The sequence below is a fragment of the Lepidochelys olivacea genome, assembly GCF_965140295.1.
Source record: "Lepidochelys olivacea isolate rLepOli2 genome assembly, chromosome: 3".
Lineage (NCBI taxonomy): Eukaryota > Metazoa > Chordata > Testudines > Cheloniidae > Lepidochelys > Lepidochelys olivacea.
This window is the reverse complement of record NC_140413.1, coordinates 110,746,261-110,773,136: the sequence shown is the minus strand read 5'-3', so window position 1 is coordinate 110,773,136 and position 26,876 is coordinate 110,746,261. Positions and strand designations below refer to the sequence as shown.

Here is a 26,876-nt window from a genome sequence, read left to right as displayed (position 1 = left end):
TCTAAAAAACCTTCAGATGGGCCTGAACCAAAATCCCAGGTATTACAGAAGTTCAGGACCTGAACTGGGATCTGGATCTGAATTTCATAGATGTCTTCTATATCTACAGTGGGCCTGTGACAGGGGCCCATTGATGGTTCACCACTCTGTGTCATCAAGTCTTGTCAAGCATTACATACTTATTATAGCAAACACACTGTTGTCATAATCTGAATCTAAAAGATTTCATGTAAAGTATCATATACAAAGTGGTAAGATACTGATACTGATAATCATTGAGTGGTGTATGTATGGGGTATGTACTAGAATAATAAATACGTACTAGAATTATGTTCTTAAAATGTGTTTGGAAAGCAATGCACAAGCCCAGTCTGCCTTAGACAAAGAATGTGCATTTGCTTGTCAGGCGGAGACAATGAAGGTACATTTACATAGAAGCTAAATAAAGCTAGTAAGCAGGGGAGAAGACAGCATGCTGCCCATGCCCCAGCAGAAGAGAGAAACTTTATCTGGGGAAATGCTACAGAAGAATACATTTCAAAGGTTTACAGGGCTATCCAAAGGGGGTCTGAACTTCAAATGATAAGCAATTGAATCAACTAATTGTATACGATATTCCTGTATTATAAAAGTGTATTCAGTAAACCTGGGACACACTGTTGATTAAAACCATTGTGAAATGTATGCATTAACACTATATAAGGAATTATGGATACTCACTGATATTATGCTTTAAAGTGGGACCAAACACATGGAGAAACAGGTTTTCTCTCAAACAGAAGGGAGGGCAGCTGTCTCCAATGTAAAATTAAGCATTATGGAATCAAAACAATGGAAGCCCTGTTTACATATGAATCAGTGGGGGAGAATGGAAAATCAACAGGAAGAGAAGAACAGCAGGAAAACGTCCTGCTTCTTGTAACAGGGTCAATAAACTTTAGGAGATATAAGCGGAAACAAAGTCATTTTGGTATTCTTCACCTGAAGAGGTAAAGGAACTGAGCAAGATCCTGGCTAGAGAGTCCAGTCAGCTATGTTGGAAAAGAGACTTGGTGAGAAACACTTCTTTGAACAAGAGACGCTACTTTATTAAATCAGATTTTGGTCTTAGAAGTATATTTTTACTTTTGTTTGCTCGTGCCCCATTCTATCTTTATTCCTTCTACTTGGTATCACTTAATCCTATGTCCTTTTATTAGATAAACTTGTTTTACTAATAATATAAACCAACACAGTGCTGTGATTGAAATAAGAGAATTTGTCAAATTCCAGCTAAATTAATGAGCTGTTGCTTACTGACTCTTTAAAGAGCAGTAAACTTAACTTCTGTGAGCATTCTGTAAGGGGGCTAGACACGGCAGGGAGACATCTCTAGGGAACTCAGGAGTTGGGGCTTCACTGTTTGTTACCTACAAGGCAAGGTCTGGACTGGCAGAATCCTGAAGAGTTTGCTGGCAGAGCAGACAAGCTAGTATGTCATACAACTTAGCAGTAGCAAAACTTTCACTTGCTGAGGCTCAGAGGAGTAGCAGTAACTCACAATTCTGGGAGCCCCAGCAGACTGTCACAGGGCCAAATCAAAATTTTAAATCAAAACACTTTTCAATTTTGTGGGGGTTATTTATTTAGTTATTGGATCCAATTATTCCAGTTCAAGCACATCTCAAGTAAAGCCTGAAAAATACCTGTAATCAGAACCAGGGCGCAACTGGAAAGAAAGAGTTAGTGTTGCTGCCCTCCTTGACACCTATGGCTCTGCTCTTACAAATACTTAAGCACATGTGTAACTTTTCTCTACAGAATCAGGACCTAAACTTGGAAGTCATCCCAGCATCATAATAGACAGAATTTACTGAATTAACCTTTGTTATGAGGCTTGAGACCAATTTCAGACCCAGGAGTTTTAAACATTCAAAATCTTAGGACAAAAGAGGGGATGAATTACTAATAAAATATTACATGTGCAAATTATGTTTTAAATGTTAGAATACATGGTGTATCTGTCTCGCCATCTTATTAGATTCATTAACTGGGAAATAAACTACTCAACCAAATGTGTAGGCATTTAGCAGCTTTCAATTTTTCCTTTTATGAATACAAGCCAAAAGGCAGTGAGTTTGCAAGTTTTTCAAGTGAACCAAGAAAGGATAGCTCTGCATTCCAGTCACTGATGAACTCACTAGTAAGGAAATATGTGAAAACAGATTTAGTAGCTTAAAAATTGTGAGAGCGAGAATGCACCAAGTGTGCAGGAGTATGGAGAAGACTTCAAGGTAAACTTAAATGTTTCTTTGAAACAAACTTTTTGAAATTTCAAATCACTAATGAAAGTCATACTTAAACGTAATACATGATTAGGTTTTAAAATAATAAATACATTAATTTTAAAAATGAAAGGGCTTTCTACCTAATGAAAATTGAACAACAAAGATCTGTGTTTCCCCTGCAAGAGCTGATAATATCACAAATAGCTAAAAAGAGGCAGGATTTATCTTCCTATGCTTGGACGTTCACAAAGCTCCCAATTTCGGTCTTGGCACAGACATAAGAAGTTTTTCAAATATTTTTGCTTGACAATGAAAAATTATTCATATTTAATCTATCAGGAATTTGGTATCTTTTTTATTCAGCACATCAGTTCATCTCAATTAAAGCTTTTTATAAGCAAAATATCCCATAACGCTAATAACAATGTGTCTCCGTGTAGATGAGCCAATAGCTGGCAAAATCAATATAATTGTTCTGCATAAGTAACAACACAGTTCTAGCACTGTATATTCCTCTACTGAATAACTTTTTTCTCCTTTAAATTAATGGGCTAAACTAGAATGAATTTATATGTGCCTTTCAGCTGAAATGATCCAATTTCTTGAGGCAGAACCACTTCACTAAATGACACATCAAGCTGAACAAACCCTGCCAATTTATACCATTACTGCTTGGAAGCATAAAATTTATGCAGGCTTTTTTGCGCCCCATTTATTATCTACTTTGATTGGGACTAAAATTCAGCACTGCAACCAATGAAGATTATATTAATTAGACATTTATAATCAAATGAGTTGGCCTTTCCCAGTAGCTCTAATTGCTTGATTTACTTACACACTTCCTGTGGTGGAGCTGCTGTCTGTCAACAAGGAACCATTGGTCCTTTCCATTTGTGCCAGCCTGAAAGAAAAGAGAAATGTGACTTTGGGAGACCATGCATAGAAAACAGACTGGGATCATTCTATTTGGGAGTGTTTCAGATATGCCAATTCTTGAAGTTGATGAGGGTTGAACCCCTAAACTGCTGGTAGTTCACAGAAAAGGCAATGTGGATGGATGGATGGATGGATGGATGGATAACAAAAACACACTAATAACTAAGGTGTTCCAAGTATTTTAACAAAACTAGAAAATATGGTGACATTATAGGTTTATCCACAGAAAACAGAATTGGTTAGTCTCTAAGGTGCCACAAGTACGCCTTTTCTTTTTGCGAATACAGACTAACACACCTGTTACTCTGAAACCAGAAAATAGAGCGCAGTGGTATGAACCACTGATATGGATGGACTTTTATGAGAAAACTAAGTGAGTTAACAAAGTCTGCCTGCCCACTCATCTGCAGCAAGTACATTATTTGGCAATCCAATAGAAGACCATTAGATTTTCATTAGCATTATCACAATCATCATGGAACCTTTGAAGCTATGCTCAAATAAATACTATTGCACAATGGACAAATTGACCTATAAAGTATTAACAGACATATTCCTGGAAAAATCATAAATTAATATAGAATAACCGTGGGGAGCTATTGCCTGTATTTCCCATTTTAATAGAATTAATTTAAAGGTTTGGGTATTACATTTTTATAAATTAAAAATATAAACTGTTTTTGTCATGCTATCTTGCAGACATATTATCTTGTTATTGTATAGTTTGCGCAGCATTATGGAAAGAATAAGATAAGGAACACAGAATGACAATCATTTAAATTGAACGCTCATGGAGCAAACATCATCTTGGTAATTTGTTTCTTTAAAGATGTGCTAGAAATTGTTTCAGGTCTATTCAGTAGTTTTCACTGCATAAAAGGAATACAAGCCATTCTAGAAACATTTAATGGTGTGTGTAGATCCATGGGTGGCACAGACAACTCCCCTTATTACTCTACTGAATATTTCTATGGAACCACCCTCTTGGAGTCTACAAAACCGTAAGGATGTCTCTTAACATTTTCAAATCCAATAACTGACTAAAAATAATTAAAGAAATCACTGAAGATTAAAATAGAAGACAAGAAGAATTTCCAGCGCTGGATTTATCTTGTTGATAAACGCCTGAAGTTGAAGGAGTTCAACCTGGTTACAAGAGATTTACTGAGTTAACGTTGGAAATAATGATGACTCTAATGTGCAATAAATAAAATAAAGAACAACAGAAACAATCAAATATCTTTCATCAAACTTATACTGACCTCAGGAAAGTGAAATTCCCTCCTCACGCCAGGAGTACTTCCCGTTCAGAGACCTGAAACCTGCACTACCTCTGTCCTCTGGGAGTTGGACCAAATAACCTAATAGGTCTTTCTTTTCCTGTTCTAATTTCTAGGATCCTAGGGAAGCTACTATGGCATTCACTATAAAGAAAAATTACCACTTACATTATATAGACATATTTGAACTGAAGAAAAATATAGTGTGCACCACCCCATGGCTCATTTTTGTTAGTTTTCTTTTTTGTCTAAGAGCAAGTTATTTAATCTGTAAATGAATTAGCCTTCTTTGAAAAAATTAGAGGCAATGAAGGAAAACCTATTATAAGATAAAGGACTCTTGATATTCTTGGTCACCTTATTCCACTGAAGTGGAGGCATGGTATAGCATGTGATGGAATAGCACTATCTAGACTGGATTGTGTATTTGGAAGTCACGTTTTTAACTCATAAGATGGCATTCAGATAATCCTCTATTTCTAGACCTTGATCTCCTGTAGATCTTCAGCATTAGCTCACACTGAATAAGCCTGCAGTAATAACAATCCTAGTCTCCATCTGTAATGTTGCCCACGTAAGCATCTATGTGGCCTTGAAAAAAAATTCTAAATTTAACTTCAAGGCACCCCTGTAAAATAGAAAAGTGGCATAACTATCACTATTTCACAGAAGGGCAAGCTGAGGCACAGAGTGCTTTAGTGACTTGCCCAAGGTGTCTCAGCAACTCAGTAGCAAAACTAGGAATAGACCCAGATCCTCTGACTCCCAGGCCTGCGTTCTAGCCCAGGGGTGGGCAAACTTTTGGCCTGAGGGCTACATCGGGGAATAGAAATTGTATGGTAGGCCATGAATTCTCACAAAGTTGAGGTGCGGGAGGGGTGAGGGCTCTGGTTGGGGCTGTGGACTCTGGAGTAGGGCTGGGAATGAGGAGTTTGGGGTGTAGGATGGTGCTCTGAGCTGGGACCGAGAGGTCTGGAGGGCAGGAGGGAGATCAGGGCTGGGGTGGAGCTGGGGATGAGAGGTTTGGGGTTGCAAGAGGGTGCTCCATGCTGGGATCGAGGGGTTTGGAGAGCAGGAGGGCGACTAGGGGTGGGGCAGAGGGTTAGGGCGTGGGGAGAAGGCTCTGAGCGGCACTTACCTCAAGCAGCTCCTGGAAGCAGCAGCACATCCCTATAGCTCCTATGTGTGAAGCAGCCCCTGACCCACAGAGAGTGGCCGTGCGGCTGCTTCCAGGAGGTACGTGGTGCAGCCCCCAACCCAGTGTCCCAGCTGGAGCATGGCTGAGCCATGTGGTGTGGCCCCTGACCCGGTGCCCTGGCTGGAGTTCGTGGGCCAGTTTAAAACGGCTCGCGGGCCAGATTCGGCCTGCGGGCTGTAGTTTGCCCACCCCTGCTCTAGCCACTACATCATACTTCCTCCCCTGTTATTTTAGTCCTGTGAAGACATGTTTGGAACAGTTCTCAACAGCACACAGAGCCTATCATTACAGTTTACAAAACTCCTCAAATAGACATAATGGTGGAAAATGAGGATGGCTGTGGAAAAAGTGGACTAATGAGGTAAGCACTGGTGACATGGCAGAGGGGGTGATATAATGTGAGAGAAAAGCAGCTAGATAAATAAGGGCAGCGTTGCAAAGAGCCTTGAAAGTGAGGACAAGACATTTGAACATGATGTGATGGAAAAATGGGGGAGTCGGAGGATGGATTCAAAAGCAAGAGGGAGGGGACAGAGTGATAGGCAGGGGAGATTATATTTGTGGCTGTGTGTTGAAGGAGGATATTGGGAAATGATGGGGACAAGAGTTTTAGCTTTGTAGACCGTAAGAAATTATTCTTATAGAGGTTCACATATGGCCTCCATGTTTGGCAGAAGGGACAGGGAACAGCTGAAGAGTCTCCCAGGTTCTGGACTGGAGAGACAGGGTGGACATTGGTACTTACTAAAACATCCTTGGTAAAACAAATGTCTACATGATTTTAAGAAAGTATCCCTAAGTTTTCAAAATGTAGGGATGGGCATTTTAGTTCAATGCAACTCCCATAAATATCTATACTGTCTGGTTATATGGGCCCATGGGTCCCATGCCCCACCCATATTCTGGGGCTGCTTTGGAGCTGGCACCCCCGCAGAGGAGAAAGCCCCCATACCAGCATTCAAGCTGTGCCAGAACGGAGTTCTGGAACTTCCTTTTGGAGCCAGAAAAGCATTCCAGAACTTCTGATCCAGCTCCCCCTTCCAGAATGAGTGATGATGGCTTGGTAACCTGGGAAGACCCACAGGGAACCCAGGGTACCCCTCTCCTCCTGGTGCAGGCCTAGAAGAAGAATAGGTGGAGGCAGCAAGGATGCCACCTCCTCATGCTGCCTCCTCTAAATCTTCTGCTTCTGGGCCTGCTCCAGAATGAGTGATGATGGCCTGGTAACCAGGCTGCCCAAGTTACTGAACCACCATTTCTTCTTCTGGAATGGGGGCCCTCCTGGGCTTGCCCCATTTATTGAGCTGCCATCTTTCCATCTGGAGTGGGAGTTAGGTCCAGAGATTATTTTAATTTTTTTCTCTTACCTGGGGGATCACCACCCCCCAGACACTCAAGTATAGGGTGCTCCATCCCCTACATCACTGCTGGAAGATTCACCCCTTGATCCCCACCAAAAATTTTACAAATCTGGCTTTTATGTAAAGGTCAATGGTCAACAAATGACTAAAACTTGAGCAGCTCTGAAAATGTGAGCTCTGATCGAAAGACCGTTGAAATTAATTGATGTCAATGGGCTTTGGAACAGACCTTTTACTGCTTTAGATTATACCCCAGTTCTGATACACAGCCACCATTGATACATGTCGAGTATTAAAGGGCAAGATAATACCCAGACTTTTGTTTAAGATCATTAAAGTTCTAACAATTAATTTGGTGTAATGCAGGAGACACTAGAAGATATAAAGAAGACAAATATCTCCTTTTATAACATCTTGGCGCCAATATTTTTAGGGTTGTGACATGTACAGAATTATTGATGCCAGTCAGCAGAAGAAGTGAGTCTAGAATTATGCTCTCCTGGTTGCTATTTATTATTTGTATGCTTCTCTGCTCCAGAAATTCTGAGTCCTTATCCTTGGGATATTGTGTTGGTCCTTAATTGCTGAATGTATGTTTATTAACTCTTTTCTGTTCTGAAACCAGAATCATGCTCAGGTTGCCCCATTTCTCATTTATATTGTATCTTTGAGGTGGGGGTAGTCTTTCTTAGGGGTTAAATTGATTCAGCTGCTTGGGCTGGGACAGTAGGCAAGGAGGGATGTATATCCCCCAGAACTGAGAGACTCAATATGTAGCTGTGACAGAGAGACCAACCAGCAGAGGTCACCCGAAGTCTGCCTCAGAGACAGCTCTAACCGTTGGGCTACAGGAATGGAGCATGGCTTGTGGTCCAGGCCTGGCTGGGCCAGACAATATATCTAAGTAGCCATTTTGATTTTGGGACCTGCCAATCAGAATAAAAGGCTTGAGATTGACAGCTTCAATCAATTTTGCTTTTGCAGCTTTGCTGCAAAGACCACCTTCATTTGTTTACATTTTTATTGATTTAATAAAGCTATAGTCATTGTGCCTTTTCTTGTGAGGTATCTTTCTGGCAATCTCCTAGAATGGAAGATTAGACAACCTACACAGAATAGTCACTGCCAGCTACTCAAACAAATTATGTTACTATTTATAGTATGAACAATATTTGTTGAATATTTTAAAACACTTGACTCCTTCCCTAAGTAACTGAAAGGGGGAATTCAGCACAAGAGCTCAGGTCAATCATAAATGTTCTGCATTTTGAAAGAGAAATACCAGTTGGACCAATAACAAAAAACAACCCAGTTTTAATATGCAGGCATATAAAACTGGCATGCAGAAGATAAGGTGTCACTAAAATAATTTCACTTCTCTTAAGCATATATTAATAGAAGAAAAACAGTTCCATTAATTTAAGAAGGTCAAGTTATACAAGTAATTAGCATTTTCTTTTAGCTTCTGAACATGGTAGGTACAGTTATAGTTCTGTAATCCTCAAGGACCCATCCATCAGTAACATGTGGTTCAGAACACTTCCAACTCCCCTTTCTATAGCAGTATGACCATAATCAGGATTGGTCAGGCCAGCATGGAGTCATCACAAATGGGACTAATGGAATTATCTATTATGGTACCACTTACTGCTCTACAGTAATCTTGAAGTGTGGTTTTCACCTGGGCTCTATGAATCATAAAATCTAAGTGCAACAGGATGAATAAAGGATAGACAGACTAAAAATACTGACATCACTCCGATGGAGGCCAACTTATTTCTTAAATCCAAGGTTCCTTGCTTTTGTCTGGTTTCAAGCTGGGCTCAATGGAGTTGTGCATGTTTTTGTGTGTAATTATATCACTGACCTATTTTTTATTGTCACATGGATATTGGTGCTACATTTTCCCACATGAATGGCACATATCTGAGCAACTAAAGTGCTTATGATTTTAGCCTTTAATAATCATAGAAATGTAAGGCTGGAAGGGATCTCAAGTGGTCATCTAGTCCAGCTCCCTGTGCTGAGGCAGGACTAAGCATATCAAGATCAACCCTGTTGCATGTTTGTCTGACCTGTTTTTTTAAACCTCAAGTGATGAGGATTCCACAATCTCCCTTGCAATCCTATTCCAGAACTTAACTCTATACTTAGAGTTAGAAAGCTTTTCCTAATATCTATCCTTAAGCCCATTACTTCTTGTCCTACCTTCAATGGACATGGAGAACAATTGATCAGAGTCTTGTTTGTAACTGCCCTTAATATATTTGAAGACTGTTATCAGGTTCTCACTCAGTCTTCTTTTTTCAACACTAACCATGCCCAGTTTTTTTTTAAACCTTTCCTCCTAGGTCAGGTCTTCTCAACTTTTTATCATTTTTGTAGCTCTCCTCTACACTCTCTCCAAAACTATATATAGTATTCCAGCTGATGTCTCCCCAGTGCTGAGCATAGCAAGACAATTACCCCCCATGTCTCCTGGAAATACACGCCAAAATGATATTAGCCTTTTTTGTAACTGCATCACACTGTTGGCTCATATGTAATTTGTGATCCACTGTGACTGCCAAATCCTTGTCGACAGTACTTATTTTCTAGTCAGTTATTCCCCATTTAGTATTTGTGCATTTGATTTTTCTTTCCTAAGTGTAACATGTGGCACATATCTTTATTGTTCATTTCAGATCAACTTATTAAGGTCATTTTGAATTCTAATCCATTCCTTGAAAGTGTTCACAACCCCTCCCAGCTTGGTGTCACCCATAACTTGTATAAGCTGCTCTTCACTCCATTATGCAAGTCAATAATGAAAATGTTGAAAAGTACTGGAGCCAGGACAGACCCCTATGACACCCCACCAAATAAGTCATCCCATTTTGAAAGTGGCCCATTGACAACTACTTTTGAGTATAGGCTTTCAACCAGTTATGTATCCACTTATATTTATTAATGGCAAGACGAGAAGGACAAAAACATTAATTGTCAAATCAAAATGAGGAAGTTGTGGCTGGTAATAGGTAGCACTTAAGTGTTACTTTTCCCCCTTGTATGTATAATTGGTCCTTTTCTGATTGCATTTTCCTTTACAGCTACAATGTTTTTTAAGATGGTTTTGAAGCTGTTTCTTTGTGGTGCGTTTAGATAAATTCAATGGCAAGTTATACCAAATTATTTGATTTTGACTAGCAGATATAAGCTCTGCATTGCTTTTAAAAACAGAAGAAATGAAATGTGAGGAGACTAGATATTTCTGTTGCAGTGCATAAAGCAAAACTGGTAAGCTCCTGTTCTAGATACAAATCAGCTTCTTTGTTGTCTGAAGGTGAATTGTAAGCACATACCTCTAGGGTTGAACAGTGCTGAACGTCCCATTCTCCTGGGCGCAAAGAGGTGAAATGCCCATACAGTCACTGCAGCACTCAGCAGATCCTGGCAGCATAGCAACTCTGCCCTAGTAAAACACACTGGGGTACTGGCTCCAAGTATGGCCCTAGAGAATCTGTCACATAGTCCAGAGGTTCTTAACTAGGGGTCCAGGGCCCGCTAGGGGCCACAAGCAGGTTTCAGGGTGTCCACCAAGTAGGGCCAGTGTTAGACTCGCTGGGGCCCCAGGCAGAAAGCTGAAGCCCCACTACATGAATCGGAAGCCCGGACCCCCACCACCCAGGGCTGAAGCCGAACCCTGAGCAATGTAGCTTTGTGGGAGCCCCTGTGCCATAGGGCCCCAGGCAACTGTGCTGCTTGCTACCCTAATGCCAGTCCTGGCTTTTATATGCAGAAAACCAGTTATTGTGGCACAGGAGGGACGCGTAGTTTTTAATAGCATGGGGGGGGGGGACCTCTGAAAGAAAAAGGTTGAGATCCTCTGACAGTCTATTTGTAACAATTTGTTCTTCTGATATAGAACAGAAATTCACTATTTACAACTGGAGCTGCAAATACACATTTACAAATACAGCTGTAGCCTCAAGTGAAAGGAAGGGAGGTTTACAAAATGGCTCTGAGGTTACTTTGCAGAAAATCATTTATGCTCCAAGAATTAGGACTTATTCAATGAAAACTTTCTTTCAGAAAATAATATATTCTATAGTCGCTAAATAAGAAAATTTTATATTAGGTCAGCAACTCTTTCCCAAAACAGTTAGTATGCACAATGCAGAAATCTCTTAGAATCTCAGGACCCCAGAGATGAAAAAGACCTATCCAGTCCCTAGTCCTTCTTCCCACATGATACAAGATTGTTTCCTAAGGAATTGTCAAGAGTTTTGTCCCATCTACTTTTTTACTGTTATGACTCAAATCACAGAGCTTCCACCATGTTGCTTGGGAGACTAATCTACAATCAAATATACTATTCTACCGCCCTCTAAAAATGGATGCAAGTAAATGCAATACTTCCTCAGTTTGTTTCAGAATCAAATTAAATGGCAGTTTATTCCTTACTTATTTTACCCTCCGCTGAAGTTCAGTGGTTAAATTGATATTTTCAATTATGTACCTTTCCATGCTGGGTCTTTATTTATGAAGACTAGACATATTAGAAGGTCAGAATAGAAAGAAACTAACATTTGCAGAAACTAACATTTGCAGAAATCCCACAGTAATGCTGCAACACTATCCATTCTATACTGATCAACAACAATTTTGATGTATGTATTTCATTCAATATCATTACATTTTAGTTAGGATAACTCCCCAAATCTTGGGGTGGAAAGATTTAACTTTCCTCTGGGTATTAAAAAGTCATGAGACTTAGTCATGCCTTTTTAATAAATACTGTCCATTCAACATAACATACATTTCACCCTGCAGGAATCAATCCCAAAATGCAGAGGTGCAATTAAAATAAGAAGTCTGTATGTTTCTTACCTGGTGGCATACTGCTCTATCCTGGAGTGTGTGTCATCATGAAATAGCTGTGGAGACTGGGAGGGACTATTAAAAGAAAATAAGCACAAAAATGTTAATAGTATCTAATGTAATCTAATTACAGAGACAAGGGTTTAAAAAAATTTAAGACTGATGAAGTTGTCAAAAAATAGGCTGTTATGTGGGCTTTTGGCCAGGTGTGTATAACAGGTCATACAAATAGGTAAGCAATTAGTCAACATTAAGAAAACAATCAGCATATTCAGCTTTCTAGATACAAGAGTTGTGCATACTCACTCATATTGCTCTGGCCACATACTGATGAGTGTGATAGGACTGCAAAGAAGAAAGAAAAAAAAGAGAAGGAAACGACAGAACAAAATCTTTACTGCAATTAAGCAAGAATAAGGTGTAAAAGCACAAACTATCTACCAATCAGCCCGCCCAGATGATTTACATTAGCAACATCTATGACACAGGAAAGCAGTAGCAACAGAGACTGCCGTGTGCCATGTGGAGGATAGGACAGTAACTGAAGCATTTTTTAAAAAAAGGGAGTTTTAAAAAATACACCATCACCACCACACATTGAATTAATCATCTAAAACTATGCCTAACTTGTTTAAATTTGGAATTTCTTATATTTAATTGCTGGGACTTTTCTTTAAAGTTACTTGTGAAACTGAACTTATAACAACTTATTTGTAGAAAAATTAAAAGGCTAAAATCAAGGTTATTACTACAATATTTTTCTATTACATAGCAAATAACAAACAAATATCCTATAAGGGAGAGGTTTTTCTTAAAGACAAAATAGTTATGGCTGTTTTCATAGAATCATAGAATATCAGGGTTGGAAGGGACCTCAGGAGGTCATCTAGTCCAACCCCCTGCTTAAAGCAGGACCAATCCCCAACTAAATCATCCCTGCCAGGGCTTTGTCAAGCCTGACCTGAAAAATATCTAAGGAAGGAGATTCCACCATCTCCCTAGGTAACGCATTCCAGTGCTTTACCACCCTCCAGTGAAAAAGTTTTTCCTAATATCCAACCTAAACCTCCCCCACTGCAACTTGAGACCATTACTCCTTGTTCTGTCATCAGCTATCACTGAGAACAGTCTAGTCTAAGTTTTATTGCTTATGGAAGCCCTGATAACATCCGTCGAAGTGGGTATTCGCCCTCAAAAGCTTATGCTCCAATACGTCTGTTAGTCTATAAGGTGCCACAGGACTCTCTGCCACTTTTACTGATAACACAGGCTACAGCCACCCTTTGCAGAGAGACTATATGTATGCTTACCTCATAGCTTGACAATACACCTTTATCCCGACCTGTTGAAATATCCCTACTATTCTAATCCTTAGCCACTCCTAAGCTGGACTACCAATTTGCCAGGGAGGTTGAAGTGTTCTCCGACTGGTTTTTGAATGTACAATGTACATTGGCCAAACCGGACAATCTCTATGCAAAAGAATAAATGGACACAAATCAGACATCAAGAATTATGACATTCAAAAAACAGTAGGAGAACACTTCAACCTCCCTGGTCACTCAATTTCAGACTAAAAGTTGCAATTCTCCAACAAAAAAATTTCAAAACCAGACTCCAACGAGAAACTGCAGAATTGGAATTAATTTGCAAACTGGACATTATTAAATAAAGACTGGGAGCGGATGGATCATTACACAATGTAAAAACTATTTCCCCATGCTAATTTTTCCCCTACTGTTACTCACACCTTCTTTTCAACTGTTTGAAATGGGCCATCCTGATTATCACTACAAAAGTTTTTTTTTCCCCTCCTGCTGATAATAGCCCACCTTAATTGATTAGTCTTGTTACAGTTGGTATGGCAACACCCATTTTTTCATGTTCTCCGTGTATATATATCTTCCTACTGTATTTTCCACTGCATGCATCCGATGAAGTGGGTTTTAGCCCACGAATGCTTTGACCAAATAAATTTGTTAGTCTCTAAGGTGCCACAAGTACTCCTCATTTTTTTTTTGTGTTGATACAGACTAACACGGCTGTTACTCTGAAACCATGCATATATGTTTTAGAATGGTTTCATTCACTTTAAGACAAGTATTGTGTTTATAGCACTTGAAATTCCAGGAAATAAAGGAAAGTCAATTAATGGAATTACTCTCATTGTCTCTTCAATGCATCTTAATTTTTGTTCTACTAAAAGTGGCCTCTCCTGACAAGTAGTAATAAATAACTAACTAAATAAAAATAAACTGTTCTCCATGAGAAAAGTTTACCAAAAAAAAAAAAAAAGAATTCCAACTTCACTTTTTTCTGAATTCCATGACTTTATGGCAACATATTTATACAACCAAAGTATAAAATTATTTTTAGAAAATAAGCAAAGAAAGTAAAATAAAACAAAAAAGGGTTCACAAAAAATATTCCCTCACTAAGGTTCTGGTACGATTGCTTCACATTAATTTTGTTTTTGATGGTTTTTTTAAGGGGGGAAGAGGCTTCTGAACCACATGGCAGAGATCATGCTTCATTCAAACTTACGCCTCCAAGTTATCGCCTTCAAGAACTGTTTGCACAGGAAGGTAGCCAAGTCGTGGGTGCTTAGCAAAATACTTCTTTGACCGGAACTTGTTCTTCAGCACCTTAGTGAAGTCGCGTACATCTTCTCCGGATGTTGTCTAGAACAGTAGAGAAATAAAATTAAACATTTCTAATTGGCACTGGGTTATATCTTAAATAACGCTGGAAGAGTACATATAGGGGAACTTCTAAAAGCTGGTGATTTTATACTCTATGAATAGCCTGAAATTTACATTAGCAATAGTGGAAAAATGCATCGCCAGGATTTGTTATGCTGGCTTGAAAACCCACAGCGCTTAAACCTGTTAACAATGAATACACAAGGTTTCTTTATATTTTATGAAATGATGGCTAATAAAAACTAGAAGTTACAAGCCTAAAAAGGCATCAAATTATAATCAAAATGATAAAAAGTAACAAGCTATTTTGTTTAGAAACAATTACAGTCAATTCTACTCACAAAAAAGTATTGTGTTCTTTTAACTATATAAAGCAGTTATGATGATGTATTCTATAGCACTTGCTTCTCTAACCCCTCTCTCCATTTACATGTCTGAGTACTGGTAGGGCAAGAAAGCATATACTTTATCAACAGGGTCACGTAAGAGACTAATGCATTCTACTTTTCCAAAAGTGCCACAGAGTATTGAATGACCTCTCCATTGTCTGATTGAACTGAAGAGAGTATCACAAGTAGTAGATTGCCCACTCAGACTCCATGCTGGGTCACTGATTTAATATTGCCTTTAAAAAAATAGGTATTATCTGCTCAATCATAAGAACTCCCCTGCCTGCAACACCTGAGTTTTCCTTGGATGCTTCCTGGTCAAGTTACCAGAACTAATCCTACTTCTCCTTATTTGTATAACAGTAGCTCCTAGAGGCCCAAACTAAAACTAAGGCTCCATTGTACAAGGCTGTATAAAGACCTAGTAAGAGGCAGTCCCTGACCTGAAGAGCTTACATTCTAAGTGTATGTCCATACTGCAGTATAACAGCTGCAGCTGGCTGACATCAGCTGACTCAGGCTAACAGAGCTTGGGCTGAGGGGCTAAAAAACTGCAGTGTAGATGCTGAAGCTCAGGCTGGATGGAGCCCAAACTCTGAGACCTCATGAGGTGGGAGGGTCCCAGGGCCCAGCCCGAGCCCAGAAATCTACACTGCAACTTTATGCAATCTACAGAAGCTCCACAAGCCCAAGTCAGTGGACACGGGACAGCCACAGCTGTGTTATTGCAGTGTAGACATAACCAAAATAGAAAGACAGGCAAAGGAAGGATGGAGAGGAAAAAGACAGAACGGTGAAGTGATTTGCCCAAGGTCACACAATAGGTCTGAACTTGGAATATAACTCTGGTGTCTCATTACTTCCAGTCTAGTATCCTATTCACCAGACCCCAAGAGCCTAAACATACAAGTTATGGCCATCAATACTCTCAGAAGTCCTTTTCAAACTGGCACACATTCATTTTTCATCTGTTTGGAATGACTGCTTTTAACATTATCTATATCGATTTTAATTTGAATGGTGATGGCAACATCTCTTTCATCTTAGAGTTCAGTAACTTCTGCTAAAGAAACATCAGAAAGAGTATAAAATTTGTCGATGGGTCTTACATGAAAGTGACCTAAAAAACCTCAGGAAGGGAGTTGTAATTTTTTTTAAACTTATACTTAAAATGCATAGAACTGTTCCCATCTGTTCTAGCTATACCATCTTCAGCATGCTTCTAATTGCAGTACCAAAAACCAAAACCAAACAAAAAAAAGACTATTTCCTTCCAAAAGCAGCTATTCGTTGAAGATCACAATGGAATCCATTGCTTTACATACAAAAGGACTCTTTCCAAATGGTTCTAGGTGTTTTCTCCTCACTACAAATTATAAAATTACATGAAACAGCATATGATATGGTGTCACTGAACGACAGAAAATTCTATGTTGGAAGCAGCTCATCAACATAAAGTGCTGCTAAAGCTAGGTGGAAATCCACAGTGAAAGCAGAGCTATTAACATTTTTCAGAGTTGTAAATTTTTTCCCCATTAACTACTGTAACAACCTCAGATTGAATAAGTCAAGCCTTTCCTGCCTTTTATTTCTTACTGTGAAAAGAGGTAGCTCTCATCCCACATGTTTAAGTATCTAATGTAGATACACCCGAGTATTTCATTATATATTTTTATGCAAACTGAACTCCCCCCAGTAACAGTATATGATTAAATTTATGACAGGTTTCAGAGTAGCAGCCGTGTTAGTCTGTATTTGCAAAAAGAAAAGGAGTACCTGTGGCACCCTAGAGACCAACACATTTATTTGAGCATAAGCTTTCGTGAGCTACAGCTCACTTCATCGGATGCATCGTCTGATGAAATGAGCTGTAACTCACGAAAGCTTATGCTCAAATAAATTGATTAAATTTATGTGACCACTATCTGTTCGAAACAGTTTCTTAAATCTGGTTGAGAAGCGTTTGAAGAGCAGCATAGAATACAATGAGCAATAAGGTAGAAAAGCTAGAATGGAATTCACGGGTCCTTTAAGCTCCAGAAGATATAACCCGGTGGGCTCCCAGGGAACAGCCTCACAAGATCAGTCCCAGAAAACATCTATTAGACTCTCAGATTATCCAAAAAATGAACATGAAGCCCAATGGGGTCACCTACTTTCCTGCAAAATAACCTGAACAGATGGAACTCTGCCACAAGGCCAATAAACTAAACTTCTAATTCTTGTGAACTATAAAAACAAATGCCTTTTTATCTGCCAAAATGTTTCTCTGGGGTACAGTTTATGTGGTATGACAACCTGACCTAACTGCTTAAAAGGACCGATTTGGTTAAGAAACGAGAAATAGAACACACTAAGCACTGATATATTAATAATGGGGGAATGTTTTATCTATGTTAAATGTGTATAAGTCAGAGCTTGGAAGAATCATACAAACAAACCATCATGTAATTACAAGTCAAGTGTTAGTCATGGGTGTGCATGTAGCTGGTGTTGCACGGTATTCTAGGGTTGCCAACTTTCTATCTGCAGAATACTGAACACCCTTGCCTTGTGCCTTCCCTGAGGCCACGCCCCTGCCCCACCCTTTTTCTGAATCCCTGGCCCCTTCCTACTCCCTCCCTCTCCTCCACCCTCGCTCACTCGCTTATTTTCACTGGGCAGGGGGTTGGGGTGTGAGAGGGAGTGAGGGCTCTGACTGGGGATGCGGGTTCTTGGATGGGGCTGGAGATGAAGAGTTCAGGGTGTGGGAGGGGGCTCTGGGCTAGGGGAAGAGGGGGGGCTCTGGGAGGGAGTTTGAGTGTGGGATGGGGCTCAGGGTTGGGGCATAGGAGGGGGTGAGGTGTGCGGGCTCCACGTGGCTCCCAGAAGCGGCAACATTTCCCTCTGGAACTACGGAGCCGGCGGTCCAGGCAGGGGCAGTGCGCAGAGCCCCCCTGGCCACCCCTATACCTAGGAGCCAGAGGGAAATGCTGGCCGCTTCCCAGGAACCATGCTGCAGGCGGCCAATCAGACTTTTAACAGCCTGGTCAGTGGTGATGACTGGAGCTGCCCAAGTCCCTTTTTGACCGGGCATTCTGATTTGACGCCTGACAGCCCTTTAGCATATGTACTAGATATGCTAAACATTCATATGCCTCTTCATGCTTCGGCCACCATTACAGAGGACATGCTTCCATGCTGATGAAGCTCGTTAAAAAAATAATGCATTAATTAAATTTGTGACTGAACTCCTTGGGGGACAATTGTATGTCTCCTGCTCAGTGGTTTACCGGCATTCTGCCACACATTTCATGTTGTGGCAGTCTCAGATAACAATCCAGCACATGTTTGCTTTAAGAACACTTTCATTGCAGATCTGACAAAATGCAAAGATGGTACCAGTGTGAGATTTCTAAAGATAGCCATAGCACTCAACCCAAGGTTTAAGAATCTGAAGTGCCTTTCAAAATCTATGGGGGACGAGGTGTGGAATGTTGTCAGGAGTCTTACTGAGCAACACTCCAATGTAGAAACTACAGCACCTGAACCACCAAAAAGAAAATCAACTTCTGCTGATAGCATCTGACTCAGATGATGAAAATGAACATCGTCAGTCTGCACTGCTTTGGATCGTTATCAAGCAGAAACCATCATCAACATGGAAGCATGTCCTCTGGAATGGTGGTCAAAGCATTAAGGGTCATATGAATGTTTAACATATCTGGCACATAAATGCCTTGCAACACCAGATACAACAGTGCCATGCGAACACTTTCAGGTGACGTCGTAAATCAGAAGCAGGCAGCATTATCTCCTGTAAATGTGAAAAACTTGTTTGTCTTACCGATGAGCTAAGGAGGACTGTGTGGACTTGTAGGCTCTGAAGTTTTACACTGTTTTGTTTTTGAGTGCAGTTATGTAAAAATAAATAAATAATTCTACATTTGTAAATTGCACTTTCACAATTAAGAGATTGCACTATGGTATTTGTAAGACGTGAAATGAAAAATACTCTCATCTGTTTTACAATGCAAATATTTGTAATCAAAAATAATAATATAAAGTGAGCACTGTACACTTTGTATTGTGTTGTCACTGAAAGCAATATATTTGAAAATGTAGAATAGAACAATAAATTCTATTATTCTTGAACAGTGCGATTAAAATTGTGATTAATCATTTTTTTATTGTTTGACAGCCCTACTACATACTATACTAACGATAACTATTAAGCTAAGATTTAAAACTATTTACAACTATTTTATTTTACAAGTTATGATTTAGGCCACGTGGGAGCTAGAAGAAACTGGAGAGGTGTTGACCCGGACTGCCTCTTATGCCCTCAGTTGGGAGCCTGAGGGAAGCTACTGCACATGTGCGGGTTAACGAACACTGCTTTGAAGAATTTCTGTACTTGGGCGCATGGCATGCATGCATGCATACTCACGTGTGGAATACATCTAGGGACCAGCATTAGAAGAAGAACCAAAAGTCACCATAAGCAACACAACTGAATGCTGTTACAATTTTTATAGTGTATTGCTGAATGATGTTACTCTACACAACGAGCTGAGAAGTCATACCAACAAAGTCAGTTCATCATTTGGCAGACTGTTAGGCAGAGTCTGGAAGCAACATGGTAGTAAGCTTCAAACCAAGCTACTAATAAAGTAGTCATGCTTGTTGTATGCGTGTGAGACCTAGCCCTATTTCAGGCATCACATTAGGCTTCTAGATAAGTTCCATATATGAGGTGTGTGTGCCATACTTTGCATCAAATGGAAGGATAAAGTTACCAATAAGATTCTGGAACACAGTCACTTCACAGGAACTGAAGCCACGCTTATTGCATCAGTTATGCTGGGCTGGTCGTGTGTTGAGGATGGACAACATCAGAATGCCAAAGCAGTTGCTGTATGGTGAACTGAAAGTGGGCAACCACAAACAAGGCAGCCAGAAGAAATGCTTCAAGGACACACTGAAGCATAACTTGAAACACTGCAACATTGACACTGACAACTGTGAGTCATCAGCGACAGATGGATCATGTTGATGAGCAGTAGTCAACGATAGGGTTACCCAGTTTGAGATTAACCACTGTATGGATCTCGTGACAGACGCTGAATCGTAAACAGCAGCAGACTGAGGCCTTGTCTACAGTACCAGGGAAAGTCGAACTAAATTACACTACTCCAGCTATGTGAATAACATAGCTGGAGTCGACATAGTGTAGGTCGACTTACCACAGTGTCTATACCATGCTGTGTCGATGAGAGACGCTCTCCCATCGACTTACCTTACTTTTCTCATTCCAGTGGAGTACCAGAGTGGACCGGAGAGTACTTGCGGTCGATTTAGCAGGTCTTCACTAGACCACTACATTGATCCCCGCTGCATCAATTGCAGTAGCATCGATCCCTGATAAGTATTGACCTGGCTTCAGCAGTCACAGTTTATAATTCCTTCCTTGACATCCAACTATCTATGAACTTCATGCGGAAAAGACTGCCACGCATGCATTGGTCTTTTTAGTCACAACTGTACTCACAAAATGTAAAACCATTATCAGTGTGCCATCTTTGATTACGAAGGATGACGACAACAACATGGGGAACAAATATTTGATAGTGAGCTCTTCAGGCTAGCAGAGAAAGGTATAACACGATCTAATATATGGAATATGAAGCTATACAAGTTCAGATTGGAAATAAGGTGTACGTTTTTTAATGGTGAGAGTGATTAACCATTGGAGGAATTTACCAAGGGTCATGGTGGATTCTCCATTACAGGCAATTTTAAAATCAAGACTGAATGTTCTTCTAAAAGATCTGATCTAGGAATTATTCTGGGGAAGTTCTAGGGCCTGTGCTATACAGGAGATCAGACTAGACGATCAGAACAGTCCCTTCTGGCCTTGGAATATAAAAATAATCCCCAAAACAAATAGCCCCTCACCATAGTACATACCTCATTCACCGCCTGCACGAATTCTCCCAGCACAACAATACAACAAGCACACACAACAACCCTAAACATACACAGCTCCTCCTGGTAGCACACACTAACACACTCAAATCAATACAACTACCCACACAACAACACAACCAGCACACACAAAATAATCCCAAACATCACTCTGAAGATTATAATGTTGATGCGATGAAAACAGCTACAAGTATGGTTGAAAGCTCTTTTTGTTTAGACCATCACCAAGTTCAATCATCACTGGCATTTGTGGTCTGTTACCATCCAATTCTGAAGCCATTTTCACCCCCCTCTCTTTTTTTTTTTTTTAAAGGCACAACTTTATGAATTATACCCATGTGACAGCAAAAGGCTTTCAGCTACAAGTTATTTACATTAAAGTAGTACTCCAAACACCTGACTGTGCTAAGCATCGTACAGAGTAAAAGATTGTAATCGGAGATTGTATTGTAATGCACGTGCACATGAAACAAAGTTTTATATTTGTGAGGATGGCCTTATTATTACTCACAAATGATGAAGCTATTATTGAATTATGCAGGCAACCCTAAAGAAGTGCCAGGAAAGCCTTTGCAACCCAGCACACCATCAATTATTCTCCAACAATCCATACATTCTACAAAAAATGTTTTAGACATGTTTTAGTGAGTTTTAAATGTTTAGTGAGTTTTGTATCCCTCTGCCTATAAAGTCAGGATGACTCTGTATCATGAATCCAACTATACTGTATGAAGAAAATTCATAAATACTAGAAGACATATAAAATAGATTTTACATATACATGGGTGTTGTAGTTTTAAGGTGAGACAACTCTGGATCTTAAAGGGCTATAAGCTACCTTTTGGAAAGCTGGGAAACTCTCCAACCAAATGGTACAAAATGTATCAGTTCCTTGCCCTGAAAATTCATAATACGTTGGAGATTAAGACCCTGATTTTGAAAAGCACTTATGTGCTTAACTTTAAGAATCTGTTTAAATCCATCCCTATCCAGCAAAACACATAGGCACATGTTTACATTAAGTGATTTTTTTTTTGTTTGTGAGCTGTAAGATGGGTTAGTAGGCAGAGTATAAATGACAGTTTCAAAGGTGCATCACAAATGACCTTATTGTATGGCTATCACTAACAAGTAAAAAGAAAAGGAGTACTAGTGGCACCTTAGAGACTAATCAATTTATTTGAGCATAAGCTTTCGTGAGCTACAGCTCACTTCATCGGATGCTCACTAGTACTCCTTTTCTTTTTGCGAATACAGACTAACACAGCTGCTATTCTGAAACTAACAAGTAAGTGGAGTTTGCATGCCACTACAGAAGCACTGTGAAGATTCCTCTCCTGGAGGTGATGATTTTGGAATTCTTAGCTACAGGAATTCTTCGCCTGTCTAACAGTGAGAGTACAAACCCAAGATGTCATTACATCTTGTACCTTGGGAAAAATAATATTTTTTAAAAAATATATCACACAGAAATTGATCTTTCTGCAATTTCAAGAGTAACCATCTGATTTTAGAATTTAGCAAACTGGAAGGAAAATGGGAACTAGGCTGCCAAATGTCAGAACAACTATTATACAAGCAGTGCTAGAGACAGGAAGCAATATTCACTTTGACACAACTGTTTGGATTCAGACTATTCTGATCAGCTGTTCAATCTTCTAAGGGCATGGATTAATCTCTGAACTCTACAGCTGAAAATAATGTTCTGCATTTGAAATAGCCAGATTCATCTTCTTTCAGCACACTTGTTATTTTCCTCCTTCTTCACAGAACAAAGTAATTCTGATAAAAACAAAGTGATAAGCTTGAAGGAGTGAAAGCATCGTAAAGTGGCGCTTCCCTGTGCCAATTTGTTGCTTACAAAATACTCAGACATGCTGTTTAAATGCTCAGGAAAGTAACCGCCTTCTCAAAATGTCAGCAACCATTACATTTTTGGGGTGTTGTCCTAGAGGAAGGTTCTTAAGAGGAATAGTTGAAAGGAAGCTTTATTGTGTCTGAAACATATTTTTCCCCTGAGGTCAAACCATTGGTTGGACTAATAATTTTTGACATCTTGCCTATCGTGTTATGAAATTCTTCAGAGAAATACAATATTGGTCAGATTCCTTCCAAGGTAAGATGTCAAGAATAATTATAACAACAAAGGAGCAATCCTCAGAGAAATTTGCATTTCAGATTTGAAACATTACCAGAAGAAACTCTAGAAAGGAGACAACCCTACCTATTTCTTACATCACTTTTGACAGCTCAGTTTACCACGAAGAAGCAAACCAATGACAGAAGTTGCAAATCATATACTGTAGGCAGAGTAATGAAAGAGTAAAGAAATTAGTAGTGCTCTAACAGGAGCAGGACGGCAGGAGGTACCATGAGCTGAAGAAAAGGACAAAAGGATCTCAATAATAGTAACCCCAAGCATTACCCATTAATCTGCCTCAACAGTAATGTCCATCTTGCTTTAGAGAGACACAGTGAGTGAGATAATATATTTTATTGCATCAGCTTTTGCTGCTGAGAGAGACAAGCTTTCAAGCTTACACAGAGTTCTTCTTTAGTTCTGGGAAATGTACTCAGGGTGTCACAGCTAAATACAAGGTGGAACAGATTGTATAGAATAAGGAGTTAACACATATTTCAAGGGACCATTCAATCATAGAATATCAGGGTTGGAAGGGACCTCAGGAGGTCATCTAGTCCAACCCCCTGCTCAAAGCAGGACCAATCCCCAACTAAATCATCCCAGCCAGGGCTTTGTCAAGCCTGACCTTAAAAATATCTAAGGAAGGTGAAGAGGCCCATTAATACCTCTCCAGTCATAGGGTGAGGGAGGAAAAAGATAAAAAAGAAAAGAAAGCAGGGGAGGGGGGGTTAAGTGGGTTACAGATGGTCGTAATAAGCTATAAATCCAGTCTCTGTTCAGTCCGTGATTTTTAATATCTAACAAAGTTATGAATTTAAGCTCCCAGGCTCATCTTTTGAAACACACCAAGAAATCTGTTATCTACAGCCAGTCACTCGAGTACCACAAAATATACTCCATGGAGAAATTCCGGGATATGCACCATAACACACTTAAAACTGCCTTCATCAAACAAGGACGCGCCATCGAAGTAGAAGATCGCCTCATGGAACAGGCCACCCAAGTATCCCAAGAAAACTCGTTTCAATACAGAAATAAAAACCACTCCGACCACACATCCCTAGTTGTCACTTACCACCCCACACTGGAACCTATACAGAAGGAAGCTCCCTTCAGACCAGAACCCACCAATTCAAAGTGGCACCAGAGCCTGCCAGAACAACAGATGCAAAGCCTGTAGACATATCTTCACAGCTACAATGTTCAACACACCTTTCAAGGTTCATAGGTCCTATACATGCCTATCCCAACTTGTGGTGTACATCATCCAATGCACTAAATGCCCCCAACAACAACAATACAAGACAATCATTATGCTCTCAAATGAACTCACACAGAAAAACGATAGAAGACAAAAACACCACACCATGGGTGGGTGAACACTTTTCACAAAGTGATCACTCCATTTCTGATCTTTCAATTCTCATCCTCAAAGGAAACCTGCATAACACCTTCAAAAGACAAGCCTGGAAGCTTAAAATTATAACTTTACTAGACACTAAAAATCATGGAGTGAATAGACATACTGGATTTATGGCTTATTACAACAATCTAGAACCCACTTAACTCCCCTCCCCTCCCCTCAGCCTTTTCCCTTATGACTAGAGAGGTGTAATGCATCACTTCATCTTGAATGGTCCCTTGAAATCTATGTTAACTACTTATGCTAAACAATCTGTTCTACCTTGTATTTAGCTGTGATACTGAGTACATTTCCCAAACCCGAAGAAGAGCTCTGTATAAGCTCAAAATCTTTTCTGTCTCACCACCAAAAGTTGGTCCAATAAAAGATATTACCTCAGCCTTTTTGTCTTGCTAAGGGGAGTACTTTTCAAACATTGCTGTGGTTCAGTTTCATATACAGACTATGTAGCACCTTTATCATACTGCACAGCGGATAAAGCTGCTTGAGAGCATTCTAGATGGATATGATGGTTGCTCACTCTAAAGCAGCAACAGCTTTACAGATTTATTTTTGGATACTTAACACTTAATACAGTATATCCTACCTCTTACAGTCAAGGTACACAAAGACACACACAAGCAAAAGCAACCTCTGTAGAGCTGTAAAAACACATATGACTGTTGAGAAGGGTCAATGGCCCTAACTCCACAAACCCTTAGGCATGTATTTAAGTGCTTTCCTGAATTGGGTTTATGTTCTGAACTGTGGGAATGGCTTTGAAAACGGTTACCTGTCTCTGCAAAATTATCTATGTATGAATTATTATATTAAAATTATGATTCCCTCCCCTGCCCCTCTTTGTTAAAAACATTTTTGCCAGATAAGGGAATTTAATGGCTGGACAGGTTGAACATAGTTATTGGGATCAAGCATTTGTGCTGGATGTTTACATAGAAAAGGCCTAGTGTAAATCTAGGCATTATTACTGTTTTGGATTTCAGGCCAAATTCTTAGCTGATGCAAATTAACACTCAATGGAGCCACGCTGATTTATACCAACTGAGAATCTTGCCCTCTGGTTTCACTGCCAACTTAAAAACAAAATCTTGAAGCTGCTTTCCAAATTATCCTGATTATTTAAATTTATGGCCAAACCAGCTTCTGAAACAAATCCCACACACTGAGTTGCTTATCCAACCACGACTCAAAGGTTTTCCCCTCCTATATTTAGCCCAAGTTGCAGATTTCAGTTTTACTTATCAACTATGAGGCATTTATATTTTTCTAAAATATTTATTGTAATGTTGAAATTAATACATTAACAACTTTGAGACATTAAGAGACATTTGTGACTAGTTCAAATTTGATTCATCTATGTTTACATAGTGCTTTGCCAATATGGGGCCAAGAAAGACTTACATTGGCTTCTGTGGTCACTTTGGATCAGGTCTATAAAGCTCTCTAAAAGTGCCAACTATCATTATTGTACGTAAAATGTACACGTTTTCTGTGCTAGAAATGTATATTGAAATAACAATGCAGCCTACATGGATTGTGAGACACAAGTCATTGTCTACAATGCCGAAGAAATTGGGTTATACCACGGCAAACACAAACCATGTTACAAACTATTGCTTTTTGAGAGATTTCCATTTAAAGGATTTAAAAAAAAATCTATTCTCTCTTTCAAAGTTTTTTGACATTACCTTGATTTAAGTGAGTTCAAGATACAGAGGGGGCTGCAAGGCAATGCATCAACAGAAATAATGTTGTTAACTAACCATTTAAAATAACATTGACTTTGTTTTTAAATCAATTATTTCTGAGCTACCTAGAAATAACTGGTCCAACAGACGGGTTTCAGTACACCAGAGCCTCCAGCTTTCTACATGGCTAGAACTAGAGGGGAGCTTTCAGCATGGCCTATGAAAGGCCCCAGCCCCCCAGATCTAGCCTCAACAATACCCGAGTAGTATCTCTGCTTGGACAGTTTGAGACTATGACAATTGCATGTCCATCCCACCTCCTGGGCCTGTCCAACTTCCTCTTCCTCTCCGTTCTCCCATCTCTCTTTCCTCACTTCACCTTCCCTACTCCAGCAACCTCATCGCCTCCTTTTTCCTCATTCTCTCTTTTCACCCTATCATCCCCACCAAAATTACACCAGATGAATTTGCATGCCAACTTGCGCCCTGACCTCTTGTTTATATGCTGTACCTCTTTTCCCTAATATATTTTTAATGTTTGGGCTTTTTAGGCGGAAAGCTCTTTGGGATGGGAGTGGAAACTGTCTTTCTACATGTTTGCATAGCACATAGCACAACAAGATCTTGATCCCAACTGGGACCATGGGGCATCAGTGTAAACA

The 26,876-nt window shown here is 39.7% G+C and overlaps 1 protein-coding gene across 4 annotated transcripts in view; it reads right to left on the bottom strand.

Moving 5' to 3' along the window:
- The window catches only part of UTRN (utrophin), a 583,727-nt gene that overhangs the window by 43,291 nt on the left and 513,560 nt on the right, over positions 1 to 26,876 (bottom strand). For all 4 annotated transcript variants that reach the window (XM_084623224.1, XM_084623225.1, XM_084623226.1 and 1 more), the window contains 4 exons: positions 14,447 to 14,583; positions 12,209 to 12,247; positions 11,912 to 11,977; positions 3,103 to 3,168 (listed from right to left, as the gene is read on the bottom strand). In XM_084623224.1, coding sequence (XP_084479350.1) covers positions 3,103 to 3,168; positions 11,912 to 11,977; positions 12,209 to 12,247; positions 14,447 to 14,583 — 308 coding nt within the window. The remainder of the gene's footprint in view (positions 1 to 3,102; positions 3,169 to 11,911; positions 11,978 to 12,208; positions 12,248 to 14,446; positions 14,584 to 26,876) is intronic.